Raw genomic sequence first — 14,489 nt, 5'->3', positions numbered from 1 at the left:
TTTTACTACCCGTATTAGAAGAATTCACGCTTCGTGTACAGTCGGCACATCTGCGCTGCTTAGGCGAATGTCATCAGTAGAATGCACTGCGACATGTTCAAAAAACATCAAGTAGCCATATGTAAATGTTTCATTTTCTTTTGTGCGAACTTTCTTTGACTGTGTATGGCTGTGAGCAAACACATGCATTAGATGCACGACAGTTCGCAGTGAACTCAAAGGATGATATTCCGTAAAGCAGCGATGTGCCGAGTGTACACGAAGCTTGAATTCTTCTAATACGGGTAGTAAAATTCGTATTGGCTTTAAACGAGTGAGTTGAATCAGAAGCAGATATAGATGAACAAATTATAGCATTTTTAAATTAATATCATCATCATCATTAAAAGTGTTCCAAATGTGTTTTATCCTCGGTTGTTGATTTCTCTATAGTTGTAAGCGATCATGAAAGACCTTAGCTATATTAAAAAACAAAGTTTAGAGCTATCAATCGAAACAAACGATTACAAAAAACAAGTGACAAAATCAAAATGTAAAATGAAATAAAACACACATACACACAGGCAAAAATTTAATGCCAAAGCTAAAGCAAGACCAAAACGATCAACTCTATACTCATGATATATAATTATATGTATTGTTTATATAAAGGATATTGTATTAATTGTTATCTGTTCTGAAAGCCTAACGTCCCGAGATATGTGCCAAACATAGTGTCAATGTTCCGGCGAAACGAAAACTGCAATCACAACAACGTCGTTTTGCTCTTAGTCTATTTAAGCCATTGTTGTTCGTTTTTCGTTCATTCTTCTGAGTCTTATACGATTCGTATCTGTTTGCCTCTTACGTTATCATTCTGACTCGTTCGATCTATCTCTGTATTCTCCCACTTTCTATCTTTCTCTCTCTCTCACTCCATCATACACACACTCTTCCTTCATATTATATCGCAGTCGTTTCCGTTTGCTGATCGGTTCGTTGGAAAATGTTTGACGCAATGCTTGGAGCATATCGACGGCCCATCAAATATATTTATTATGTTTACGTACAACATTTTGGGTAAAGGAGACCAAAAATCGTGGAGTGGAAAACCAAATCATGGTCAAAAAAATATAAAGTCACTGCGAGACGTGACCCATTGCCCGCCGTCTGTTACATGCGTTTTTCCGAATTCTATTTGCCAAAATGAAAAAAAAAGTTAAACAACAAATAAATCAAAATAAAAATCTATTTATAATCATTTAAACCGTGTGCGATAAGCAAAATCGAGTTTGAACTGAAAATCAAACACTCTGACACACAAATAAATCAAGACTTGTTACATATATACACATATATTATTTCAATTAAAATGAAAGAAATGAAAAATAAAAACACACTAAGAGACAAAGTGATTCCTACCTCACTCACATCGCTGTGAGCGGGGTAGGTGACGAAATTTTCATTTATTTCTGTGATACTTTTTATTGTTTTTCATTTCGTTACTTTTTTTATTTTGTTTGGTTTTTTGTTTATGTATTTGCTGTGAGGTTTCATTTTGATACATATCATTTTTTATTTAAATCGAATATTGAACAGCCAAAGTCATCAATATATGCTCGTTTGATCAATTGCTGTAGTTTTTTTTACTAAAATTTGTCAACAAAGAAGCCAAAAGAAGAGTCAATGATAAGTTTTCTTGCCTTTTTTTGTCTATCTCAAAATCTTGTTATTGTCCTTGATCAATGCCAACCGCAATGAGTACTCGCATTTCAAGCATTCTGAATATTCAGTCGTGACACCATTTATTTTAAGCTGATTTCGATATCGAAACACAATTCTGTTTGGTTTGTTTTTGTCTTTATTACGGTCTTTCGTTTTATTTTTGAATACACCAGAGTTTGTACAATCTCTGCTACAAACAAAACTAGCTCGTACATGCAGGCGAACGTATAGTCGGGAGCTTTTTTCACGCAGTTTTGAGAATCAAGTAAAATTAATGTGATTTTACACCGTTTCAATATTTGTTCAATCAATTAGCTTCTCTATTTCTCTCTTTCTCTATCTCTCTTCATTCGAAATTTCCATTTATTGTTTCATTTAATTTGGCACAATAAATTATCGGAACGATGACCTTTTTGATTGTTTAACATTTTCTAATTTTGTTTGTATTACAGTCGAGCCATTTATTGTTGTTATTTTCTGTGTTGAACTATTTCACCGTTTCTGTTGATCTGACATTTCATTGTATATTTGTACATTTTGTGTAATATGTCGTTTGTATTGCTGTTTAATGTGCATTGTGAATATATTATGTGGTGTATAAATTAGATGTTTTCTTGTTATCTTCTAAAATATATGTGTGTTTTTTTGTGTAGTATGTGTTCCTTGTGTGTGGCTAGAACATTTTCTTTTCCAACAATTTTAATGAACAAACGGTTGAGTTGAGTTTGGTTTTTTTCTTATCTCAACTTTTTTTTCTCCTTCTTTTTTTCGTCACTTTAGTTTTTGATTGGATTTTCGTTATATTTATATATTTTCAATGGTTTCGACCAAAACAAACACAACGAAAAATGATTTATGTGCGTGAATGCGCCACTTGAATCGTCATAGTGTTTTATTTATATATATTTTTTAACCAAAAACAGGTAGCTGATTTGAATACGTATATTGTGCTAAATATGTGAACGAAATCGAAACTATTTCCTCTATTTCGAATATGATATATGCATAGTGCTGGCCATTTTTTTATGTTCTTATCCATTGACAAATAAAGACGAAATAGATTGATCAAAATGAAATCGATCAACTTAAATATTTTGTTGATTTATGAGCGCCTGATGTTTGCAAACACATAGACAGACATACAGTATCGATGATTCACGATGGATGGGAGAATGAAGTGATTTGACGAAAAGGCAAACATTCACAAGCACCACACACTAACGCGCCGCACCATAACCGAATCCAAACCAAAAAGAGAAAAATAGCAGCAATGCATTCTTAACGTTGCTGAAAAGTTGAACCGCAAACAATAAATAACGATGATAAACCGAACATACGAATCAGAATAGAAAAGAAAAATGAATCGATTGGTATTTTGAAATTCCTCTTTTTTTTCCCATTGTCGTCATATATAAATCATATGAAATGATTATCATTTATAGAAGAGTGGAAGTGGGATAGAGTGAACGACAGAGTAGGGTGAAAGAGTAAAAGTGTGTATGTTCGAGAGACATGAAGAAAATCGAGACCGAGTTCGATTTAAGTAAACAATGGCTTAAATTTAAAACTATATGCATGACGTATATGTGTATACGGTTTCGATGAGTCATCCGAATGAATGATGCCTTGTGCTCATGAAAATCAATCGAAAAGCAAATATTATTTGCCGTCATTGTGCCATTCCATTTTCCAAAACAAGTTCACACAACACACATGCTATCACTCTTTCGTTCTTTCTGCTCTTCGTCGATCTCTATCTCGGTGTGTTCAATTCTCAAGCTCACTAAAGAGGCGCCCAAGTACTTGAATTTAAGGTACACACACATACACATACAAATCGCTTCATTCACCTTCGCACAGTCATCGTATTCATCATGTAGAGTAACGATAAGGACGACGACAAAAAGCACACATTAACGCAAATAAATTTGTCAAAATATATATCCCACAATTTGGCGGGTGAATTTCCTCTTTCCACTTGGTTCGTTTTTTTTTGTTGTTGTTGATTACACTGAACCGCGTGTGCAACATTCGTGTTATTTCCCTATTTCGGGGAATATAGAAGAAGAAGAAGAAAAAAACAGCAACATTTCTGTATCCAAGTTTTCTATCGTTATTTTAAATATTTGCTATAGATTTTATTTCTGTTATTTTTTTATAGATAATTCATTCATCGACCCCGTCTCCTTTATTTTTCTTCTACTTCACTATACACTTTCGGTTTGTTATTTTGTGTTCATTTTTGTCTCGTTCTTCGTTTTTCTCTTCAGTTAATTTTTGGTCTTTTTTTCACTCTATCTCTTCGTTTATTTTATGTTTTTGATCTACTTTTATTGCCGATATGCATGAAAAAACTCACTCACACGAGTTTTGCACGACTTTCAAAGCTAAACACATATTCGCGTTTTAGTTTCATTTTTCTCTTTATTTCTATGTTTTGCTTGTGAAAAGTTTCGCTTGCATGTTTCGCCACACACCAAGAATGGGTTCGCTATAGAAATGAAAAAGAGTTAACAAAAGAAACTAAATGCTAATATAATAAAACACGGACTTACTAAATGTATAATACACGCATACACAAATAAGTGCATACATTTATTCTGTGTTTTATTCTCTCTTTCTCGTTGTCGTCGTTTATTTTTATGTTGAGTTATGTAGAAAATTCAAATTAGATTCTAAACCATGTATACATGTGAATTGTAATTAGGAATGAACGAGCATAAATAAAGAGAAAAAAAACACATATATACCACTTTTTTTCTCTTCGCAAATAAATGCTAAAATAAACATTTAATTTCACATACAAATCAATCATATGCTGAGAAAAATGCAACACAAATAAAAAAAACAAACAAACAATAACCATGAACGATTATAAATCACCAACATATGAATCATATTTTATATTACAAATTTAATCGGAGCATTTAAATATTGATTGGAATCGCATATTCGACTTTTTCCCTCGTACCGTTTTGCGCGTGCATGTTCAATTGCACGTGGTTTGCATAACGAGACTCTACCTACGAAAACGAGAGACAAACTTTGCACATAGTGACACGAGACAAATGGCGCGTTATTTATTTTGCATCAATTCCGTTTAATTGTGGTTACAAAGCGAGGAGGAGAAAAAAACATCAATATCAAATGCTCCGATTGTATTTGGACATTTGGCTGTCACTAGTACTAAAATAGCACATTCCCAAAACAAAAGTAGATTTAATTAGGAAATATCTTTTGTTTTTCCAAATGTATTTTTCACCCATTATCCCACATTTGTGCAAGTATTTTCCCATAGTCAATTTCATTCCATTATTTATTTATTTTTTATTCAACTCAATTTTCTTAATCGATTTAATTAAAATAGAAATTAAAAAAATCAGCACTCTCGATGATAATGTTACTAATTCAATTTCATCTCTTTTTCTCTCTTCACCCTCTCTCTTCTTTTGAAATGAATGTCTTGTTTTCTTTTTGTTTTTTATCTAAAATACAAAACGATCAATTATTCATGAAACTAAATAAAATCAATGAATAAACACAACTTATGTGCTCTGTGATGCTATGAACCCACGCATGTCGGTGATGACTACCTCTACGATGATGGCAACCGTACACACAATAGGATTTTACGCTGGATATGTATTTTCGTCAGTTTTGGACTGATCCACGGTTGGCATTTCAAAAGAAAACCGGCGTCGAAACGTTGTCAGTTGGATCCGATTTTATCAAAAATATCTGGGTACCTGATACATTCTTCGTGAACGAGAAACAATCATACTTCCACTTTGCGACGACAAGTAATGAATTTATACGTGTTCACCATTCAGGTTCCATAACAAGAAGTATACGGTAAGTTTTTTTTTTCTTAACCATTGAATGTTTTTTTTTCTCGATTAAATTTTCCGAATCTGCTTTTCGGTAGACATATATGAATAGTGTTAATGTACATACATTCGATTCAATTGCGATGGCATTTCGCGTTTAGCCCATTCATATACAAACAAAATTTATGTGTATGCAGGTGTAAACAACGTGAACCATAGTCACCGCACATCGTTCCACACATATGTTAATCAAACTAAAACCGAGTCAACCAAACGAGAGAAATAGCAAAAACCTGGCAAATAAACAAACAATCAAGCTATAGAGGCAGCAGCAACAGAGGAGAAAGAGCACCACAACAACAAATCAATATTCCATTCGTATGCAAATATTTGGCATTTCTATAATATGAGCTGAACACACAATCAATTTTTCCGTTTTGTCAAGAAGGACGCGCGTGCACACTGCACACACATACACAACACGTCAGCCCACTCGTACTGATGATTGTGTATTGTTAATCTTTGAGTAGCCTAACTTGCTATCTCTCTTTCTCTCTTTCTTTTGGCCCATTTTCCTCAAATCAAACAGATGAATACACACGCATTTTCAGAATCACTGCGAAACAAAAGAGAGAGAGAGAGAGAGAGAGAGAGAGAGAGAGAGAGAGAGAGAGAATTGAATTGGCATTCTGAATTGCGCGATATTTACTTACCGATATACCGAATACGAAACGCACACCGATAGGCATTTCGGTAAAATGAAATTGTAAATACAGGTGGCAAGTAAATAAATCATGGTTTCGAACAGAAATCACTCATTCAAATGTTTTTCTAGCACGGCGTGCAACAAAGAAAACTGGAAAAACCAAAACATTCGACATTCGACGACGATTTTGTGTGTGACACATCTCACTGATGGCATACACTGTAAGAACGAATGAATGAAGGAAAAAGGACACGTGAAACATTCCATTGAATAGAAAGAAGCAAGAATCACAATATTTATTTTTTCATAGAAAGTTCGACCCACACACAAGCCACAAATAAACATTTTTATATCCATTTTTTTTCTTCGTTTTATCGTTGTGTTTTGTTACACTACTCGGGAATGGTATTCAAATCAAGCAATCTAGCAATGTATAAAAAAACGGACGCAATTTAAACAACAAAAAGAGAACGACACCAAAATAGAATGTATACAGATAATCGTAATGAAGCTGCATCCAAATAAAGAAATCAGCGCCCAATCATCAAAATGTAAACGTAGTACAGACGCACGCAACGACATTTTTTATATACAAAAAAAAAATATCACGCAAAACAATTCATTTGAATGCAACGTGAATATTTCTTATATTTGTACACGCCTCACACGTCAACAGAAAAATCGGTAATTCTTTGGCCGGAAATTAATCTACTCAATGGAAAGAGCGTAAAACAAGCGACATCGCCATCGTTACCATTTGCCTCAAAGTATCTTTTGTGAGGAAAACGTCTCCTTTCAACCGATTTGGTGACGTTCATTTTGTTTTTATTTTTTATTTTTTGTCGTTGCTAGCCAACAAAGATCTGTCGATCGGTGTTGTAAACATATTCGATGCCAAGCGTAAAGGGCGTTTCGCAGAGAAAGAAAAGCGAGAATGCATGATTCTTTTGATGCTGACGTTGTCTTGATGTTTATTGCTTTGTTTGTTTATTTGCCTGTACGCCCTCACTCCCAATTTCCATCGGTGAAATTTCCTTAAAACGTGCCTTTTTTTCTCTTTTGAATATCGTTTTGACGAACCTTATCTGCCAACATATTGTCATTTAATAATGACACAAAACGAAAGTGGAAGCTTCGAATGGCACACACAAACAAACATACAAAGCACAAAACTACCGCTAAACTGAAAAGTAAATGTCGGAACGAACAATTTTCATTGAATCGAGGATTTTTCGGTGTTCAGAGCAAAATATTCATGGAACATTTTGTGTACATTACAGATGTCACATCAATGAATATGGTTGGTATTTGAAAACAAACAGACAAAAGAACTTAAAGCAGCAGAAGAAGAAGAAAATGTATTACGAAATGAAATAAAATGGATCTGTCTTTTTCTTTGTGCATTGATGTTAGTTCACAAGCTTTGCGCGCATACGCACACACAATTAAGACGATGAAAGAGACAAACGGATTCATTTGGACGGATATGGTGATATTCATGCTCTATGCCACACGCGATTATCGTTGGGGCAGACAAGAAAATGGTTTGCTCTTTTTCATCGGCACATATATCTTGGTGTGTTTGTCGCAATAAAAATGTGACGACGGAATAATTGAGAGTTGAATGAAATGACTGCACTTAATATGGAATCCATGTCAGAGGTGTTGCTGACAGCGACAAATTTTTCCTCTATCTTCATTCTCATTTCGACTTTATGTTGTCGAAAGAAAGAAAAGCGAAAAAGAGTGTGTCGTTGTGATGATGTTGCCGCTGCTGCTGTTGCTGGTGTTGAAAATGAAAATCCAGCAGTCATAGTTAAATGTAATTTTGCATCGTGCAATTTTTCCTATCTCTGTCTCTTGTCATTCGTCAAACGGTGGCGCATACACAGCGCGTTTTTCTCCCGGGTTCCGTGGCATGCAACAGTATCTTTGGAATCTGCTGTTTGTTTTTTTTTTATTGAAGGTGGAGAAGATTGGTTAAAATTGGCGCAAACGATTTTTATGATCCAGCACTAATGTAATTTACTAAAAATCCTATAGGGGAAAATTAAAATCTTACATCAGATTATTGAGGAAAATTTATGATTCAAGTATGTCTTGATGCGCTCACACGAGAAACCAGTTTTATATAGCATGTGTGTGTCTTGTCTTTTCTATTCGCGCACTGAATTTATGGCTTTTCGTCATCCATGTGACAGTTGTCAGTATTGTGATCAGCAACGTTTTTAAGCACGCTTTCGTTTCAAGTCGTATCAAATTAAGTGATGTACGATATGGTGGATTACGCGTTGTTGATATCATTATACACAGAGTTTGGCATAAGCTCTTTTTCTTGTGCTCTCTTTATATCTCTGTATCTCTATCTCGTATTTCCGTATAATTTACTGTCATCGAATGCGGTGTTAAGATTGGGTACGGTGTGTCGAATGAAAAAATAATAATTGACGAAAAAATAAAAGAAAATGTGAAAATTGAGAAAGTTATACTTGAACAGCATGTCATTAATTCGTTCGTGAAGTGGTACTGAAACGCAAATGAACATGGCATATTGCAATCGACGTGAATGTAGACAACGCAATTTGAAAAATTAATGAAACGATGATCCAGTTGATCTATGTGAAGTGCGCACATCCTTAAAACATAGTAATAGCAATAACAATGACTATGCTCAATTTTCAAGCTTTAAGCAAATCGTTTTATCGATGCAAACACTTTACCTTGTCATTCAGTTTCACCAGCCAACATCATACACACAATACACATTCGTATACATATATTAAAGACATACATTTTAAATTATGTTAAAAGCTCACATTTTTTCGAAGTAGAACATACAAAATGCGTCATAATAGCAACTTATAAGTGTACTAGTTACTCGCGTCAAAATAATATTTCGGTCTTATGAAAATCTTATTCATAATTAATGTTGCAGCAAATTGCTATAATTTTGATATGGAAACTATCGAGACAATGTGTGACAACAAGCATTCATTTTCAATGAGGAGCATCCGAAAATGGCAACACCATCAACGAGCACACCACAACATAATATCATACTGCGATTGAACGTGCATGTTCGGAGAATGAAATCGAGAGAAAAAAAAAACACCAAATCAAGTAGTAGTTTTTTTTAGCAATTATCAACAATTTGAAATTTTAATTTGCAGGTTAACAATTACGGCATCGTGTCCAATGAATCTAGAATATTTTCCAATGGATCGACAGCTATGCCAAATTGAAATTGAGAGCTGTAAGTGTTTCGTTTTATTTTTCTATCAATTTTCATCTATTTATATTAACCATCTAAAAATATATGCATAGTTTTACATAAGCATTAATATGGTCGAATGTCGATGTTGAAAGAGAAATATGTGTGCGGTGAAGTGTTTTATTTTCGCATCAATAATCCTGTTTTTCTTTCATTTCGTATATTTTTATTGAATATTAACAATCGCAATTTGTATCAAATTGAAAATAATATTGCAATATTACGAGGAACAATAAACACTAAAATTAGCGAAAACAAATGAAAACAACAGGAAAACAACACGTGAGTGTGTATTTGTGAAGAATTTATTCATTTTTTCTCTCGCTTGGATCCAGATTTGCTATGACTCAAAGAGTACTGCTCTCTTCAACTTTGCCAAACAAAAATACACCCACCCACACAAACACACATTGCATCACTTGCAAACACGCCGACGACACACATTACTTTCAACAACGACATTTGAATTGTCAAAAATCATGAAGAACTTATAAGCATATATAAATATGTTACATACATAAACTATTTATTTCCGTTTATAGTTTGATTTTGTTCTTTCTGAATAAATTTCATAAAGATATTTGAGATGTTCCACATATTTGCTGCTGTTGAAATTTGGCGCATTCGATTAAATGTTTTGGCGTATTTGTGTTGCATTACTTCTTCTTCTTCATCACCATCGTTTATTTCGATCTATCGTTTTATTTTCTGGTTAAAAATTGCAACTGCAATACTCTTAATATTCACCGTATAGTGGTGTCGTGATAAACATTGCACACTCAAAGACTTGTTTCAACAGCAACAATTGTGTGGACACAACATTTACTCGATATAACATTTTATTTTTCCGTTTGTACTTGTTTTTTTTTTCGTTCCGAAACTTAAGTTAAGCGATTTACAACAGAGTAAAAATACAAGAAAACTAAAAAGAAAACCGAAGAAAAAACAACAACATAAGAATAAGAAAAGAATCTTAGAAGAGAAAATATAAGAAAGTAAAAAAAAAAATCGAAAATTTATAAATATAAATCGAAAGAAAGGAAAATCGTTCCAACGATAAACATGTAGACATTTTTCTATTTTGTACTGAACAGTGTTTTTCTTTCATGCCGAAATGAATTGCTTCAATTGCAATTTCTATAGTATATACATATTACCGTTTCGCTTTTCAATTATTCATCTGTTCAGTACCATTGTGTTTTTAGGTATATAGATTAACAAGGGTAGACAAAAAAAAAACAATCGTTTTGCATCTTCCACATAAAATCCGGTGCAAACAGTGAAAATCATAACAATCAGTTTCGTATAGTAATCGAGATCAGGATAGTTTTTGTATTGTTCTATTGAATATAAGATAGCCGTTTATTTAAGATTTGGCAAGAATTAAAAGTCGACATTTTACTTGGAACAAAATAGTGACTACATTCACGACCGAAAGATAATTTAGGGTCAGATGTATTACCATAAGATAATTATTTTTCTTGTGAAATATAAAAGAGAATGCATAACAAGTGCAAGTATATTATGTTAAATTGTTCTAGAGAAACAAAAGAAACGAGAAACATCTTATTATGTAGTTTTTGGCGTTGCATTAATTGCCATGAAATAAAATTAAATAAGTACAAAAGCCCAATAAGAAATTCAAAAGAAATAATGAAAAGCATAAAAGAAGGCAGACATTCAGGTTTGTTTTGAATAAAAAACACAATTTATAAAAATAACCATTGGAGATAGATACAAATAATAAAAAATATAAATAAATATACGATGTGATTTCGTATAAAAAGTAATGAGTTATATCCATATGCAGAACAAAACCAGATCAGATGGGTCTAACTACAAATGAATTTGTTCTCATTATTTACCATTGTGTACATGTGCATTGATCGTTCGGATATCATTTGATATGGATGATGGAGCATTTTTCACAGCTTTTGCTACTCCTTAGAAGATTTGCTGGTTTTCCATGGTTTTATCTGAACAACACGTTATTTCTATTTTTAAAAAAATTCAAATTTGCCTTCCTGCCCAAAGAGATATTAAACTTCATTCCAAATCGAATTAAATAGTAATAAATTCGGAACGTTTTTGTTTTCGAATTCATTACCAAAGTAAATCAATTCGTCCAATGATCCAATAAAATGCTGTTACTTATTGAAAATGTATGTGAACGCCCAAAACAATAGAAACATTTTGCAAATTTGCGTGCAAAATGTCATTCAGCATATGTACACAGAAGTCAAAAGCAACAGAACTCATTCGTAATTTTCTAAAAAAGAAAAAACTCTAACGAACCAACCGTAATAATAATCGAAGTAACAACGAATAAAACATTTAACAACAATTATCCCATTTGTTGTATGGAATACACGGAATATTTTCAAAAAACCATATCCAACATATCAACAACAACAAACTTCATCATATACCTTTTATTTCATTTTATCATTTTTTTTTATTCTCTGTCGGTTTTTCATTTCGTTCACATTTCCGTCGTTGGTTGACAGTTCGTCCAGTTGACTGTAATAAAAAAAACTTAAAAAGATATCGAATTGTCCGAATCACATTTTCATCCCGTCATATTGTTTATGATTTTTCAGTGTTTCATTTTTGTGTAAGTTTTACAACGAGACGAACTGTCGTCATTTTACACAACCATTTTAGTTTCAACGGCATAGTGTAGAAAATATAAACAACAAATTCTACAACAAGAGAGTATGAAACATATATATTTTTGGCTATATGTAATTAAACGGCTCTGTTTGCGATGAAACACGATTCTTTTTCCATTTTGTTCTTCTTTCACTTTTACAAGCAACAAAACAAAAACTTTTTCAGTTCTCTCTTCCCTGTGTTAAGTTTTCTTTTATTTATTTTCATTCAGCTGTTGTTTTACCCCGTCTCAGTTTTTTTTTCGCTAAAATTTTCTCAGTTTTCAATTAAGAATTTGATTCGTTAACAAATTTTCGCTGCATATATATTTTTTTTTGCTTTCCTTCTATCGTATGTTTTATTTCCGTTTAGTGACATTGGGCATTTTTCATTTATTCAACTCAATGATTTCCAATTTAAAAATGGTAAAAACAAACTCTTTGATTTTTCTTTGCTTTCAGTTCAATTTCTGTTTGTCTGTTTTTTTTTTTCGATTTTCATTTTCTTTGTTGTTTTGATTTGTTCGCATTTCTTTTGAAATTTTTCCACTTTTTTATGGTTTTTCTTCTGCGTTAATTTTGGTATTTTTTTTTATTAAAATAACAATTAACAAATAATAATAAACATATTATTGGTTGGTTTTCGGTCGCCTTCTCTTTTACAGCAACCGCAGAAGGTTGACTAAGGCTAGTCACCCGCATTAATTGCCTATTTTGGTGGATATGAAATTACATTATATAATCTAATACCTTGATTTTTATGTTGCAAATAAGGAAAAAGTACAAAAATACAACATCTAAAAACAGATTAATCCAATGAAAAAAATGGCTCTGATAACAAAAACCGTCAATATAGAAATTGGTATAAATAAGACAAAATTCGGTGTAAAGAACATTCAAGAGAAGAAAATTACACATGAATTAGTTTAGAAAAGCTTTTGTTTTATAGATCACAAATGAATGCAAATTTATTGATGTGAACTAAGAAAAAAGCAAGTCAAAAATGACAAAAAAAAAACATCACCAACTCCCGATAGACTATCACCAGCAAAATATTTTTGAACTATCTTTCTTCTTTTCATTTCGAATATTTTTAGCTCTCGCATGTGTCACAGACACCGAACAAGTAAATAGCCTCTTTAGATTGATGACATTGACAACATGTCAAAAGGGTTTATATGCTTAGCCGAGAGCGGACACGATGTGCTATTTTTTTTTTCATTTTATTAAATAAATTCAAAATTCTTAGCGATTTCAAAACATTCAAGCTGTGTCAAAGACTGAACGGCAAGCAATTAAAGTTCAATAAGTTGATATGCCTCAATAGGATAAAACAATGAATCAATTTTTAGAGAAAACAGAAGAAAACCATTGCCATTTTACTTATGAACACTTGTCAATTTTCATTTTGCACTAAACATATATCAATGTTACAATTTGCGATAAAAAGCTTCATTTTAGTTTGAACCAAAAGCAGCAACCTTTAAGCTTTACATCTTTTTTTGGTAATTTGCAATGAACACATTCGCGGTGTTGAAACATTTACGTGTACATATTTCAATAAACGGGCACAATTTGAACATATCAAGTTGGACAGGTTTAGTGTGTCAAATGTAATTTACGATTTATTGGTGTTGAGAGCTTAGATTTGTGCCACATTTTTTTGTATATACAAATTATTCAATTAAGTTTAGCATGATTAAGGAATATTTATTAAGTTAGAATGAACATAGAAAAAACCAATGCGCTTTTTTGAATACCGTAATTCGACCATTTGTATTTTGTTTTTGCGTGACATGAATAACCCGAAAAAAGCATACAAAAGCAAAGCAAAAAGAGAGAAAATTTTAAGCAGCGGCAAATCTCGTTATTGGTAATATACGATTGATAGGTACCGAGCTATATCAAAACACATATCGCTTATATTAACGAACTGTAGCGTATGTGTAGCAGAGAATTTGACGCGAACTATGTTTCAGTCGACTATTATTTTTCTCTTTCTCTATTTTTAGATGGTGTGTGTGTTTGTGTGTTGCGAATAAAGTAACCACTCGAAGATATTTATTATTATATTCCATTAGGTTTTCGCGCCCGTTTTTCTATACACACCAATATTTATGTTCAATGAGATTTTCCCACAAGTGGTTGGCAACGCGCATGGGGTCAGAAACCACGGTTGGTTAACTTGAATGCAACGAGAGAAAGAGCACACAAAAAAAATAAAGTGTATATCAGGAAAATGGTCATTTAAATCACTTTAAACCAAACGATAACGATCAGTGTCACACACACACACACACACACACACACACACACACACACACACACAC

General features: G+C 32.8%; 1 protein-coding gene across 3 annotated transcripts in view; it reads left to right on the top strand.

Moving 5' to 3' along the window:
* Positions 1 to 14,489, top strand: part of LOC116342941 (gamma-aminobutyric acid receptor subunit beta) — an 87,928-nt gene that overhangs the window by 29,618 nt on the left and 43,821 nt on the right. For all 3 annotated transcript variants that reach the window (XM_031770777.1, XM_031770785.1, XM_031770768.1), the window contains exons 4-5: positions 5,330 to 5,556; positions 9,408 to 9,490. In XM_031770777.1, the coding sequence (XP_031626637.1) occupies positions 5,330 to 5,556; positions 9,408 to 9,490 (310 nt within the window). The remainder of the gene's footprint in view (positions 1 to 5,329; positions 5,557 to 9,407; positions 9,491 to 14,489) is intronic.

Source organism: Contarinia nasturtii, unplaced genomic scaffold (genome assembly GCF_009176525.2).
Source record: "Contarinia nasturtii isolate CC-2019 unplaced genomic scaffold, AAFC_CNas_1.1 Cnas_scaffold_129, whole genome shotgun sequence".
Classification (NCBI taxonomy): domain Eukaryota; kingdom Metazoa; phylum Arthropoda; class Insecta; order Diptera; family Cecidomyiidae; genus Contarinia; species Contarinia nasturtii.
Note: the sequence above shows the minus strand (reverse complement) of the source record. Positions and strands in the feature narration are given on the sequence as shown.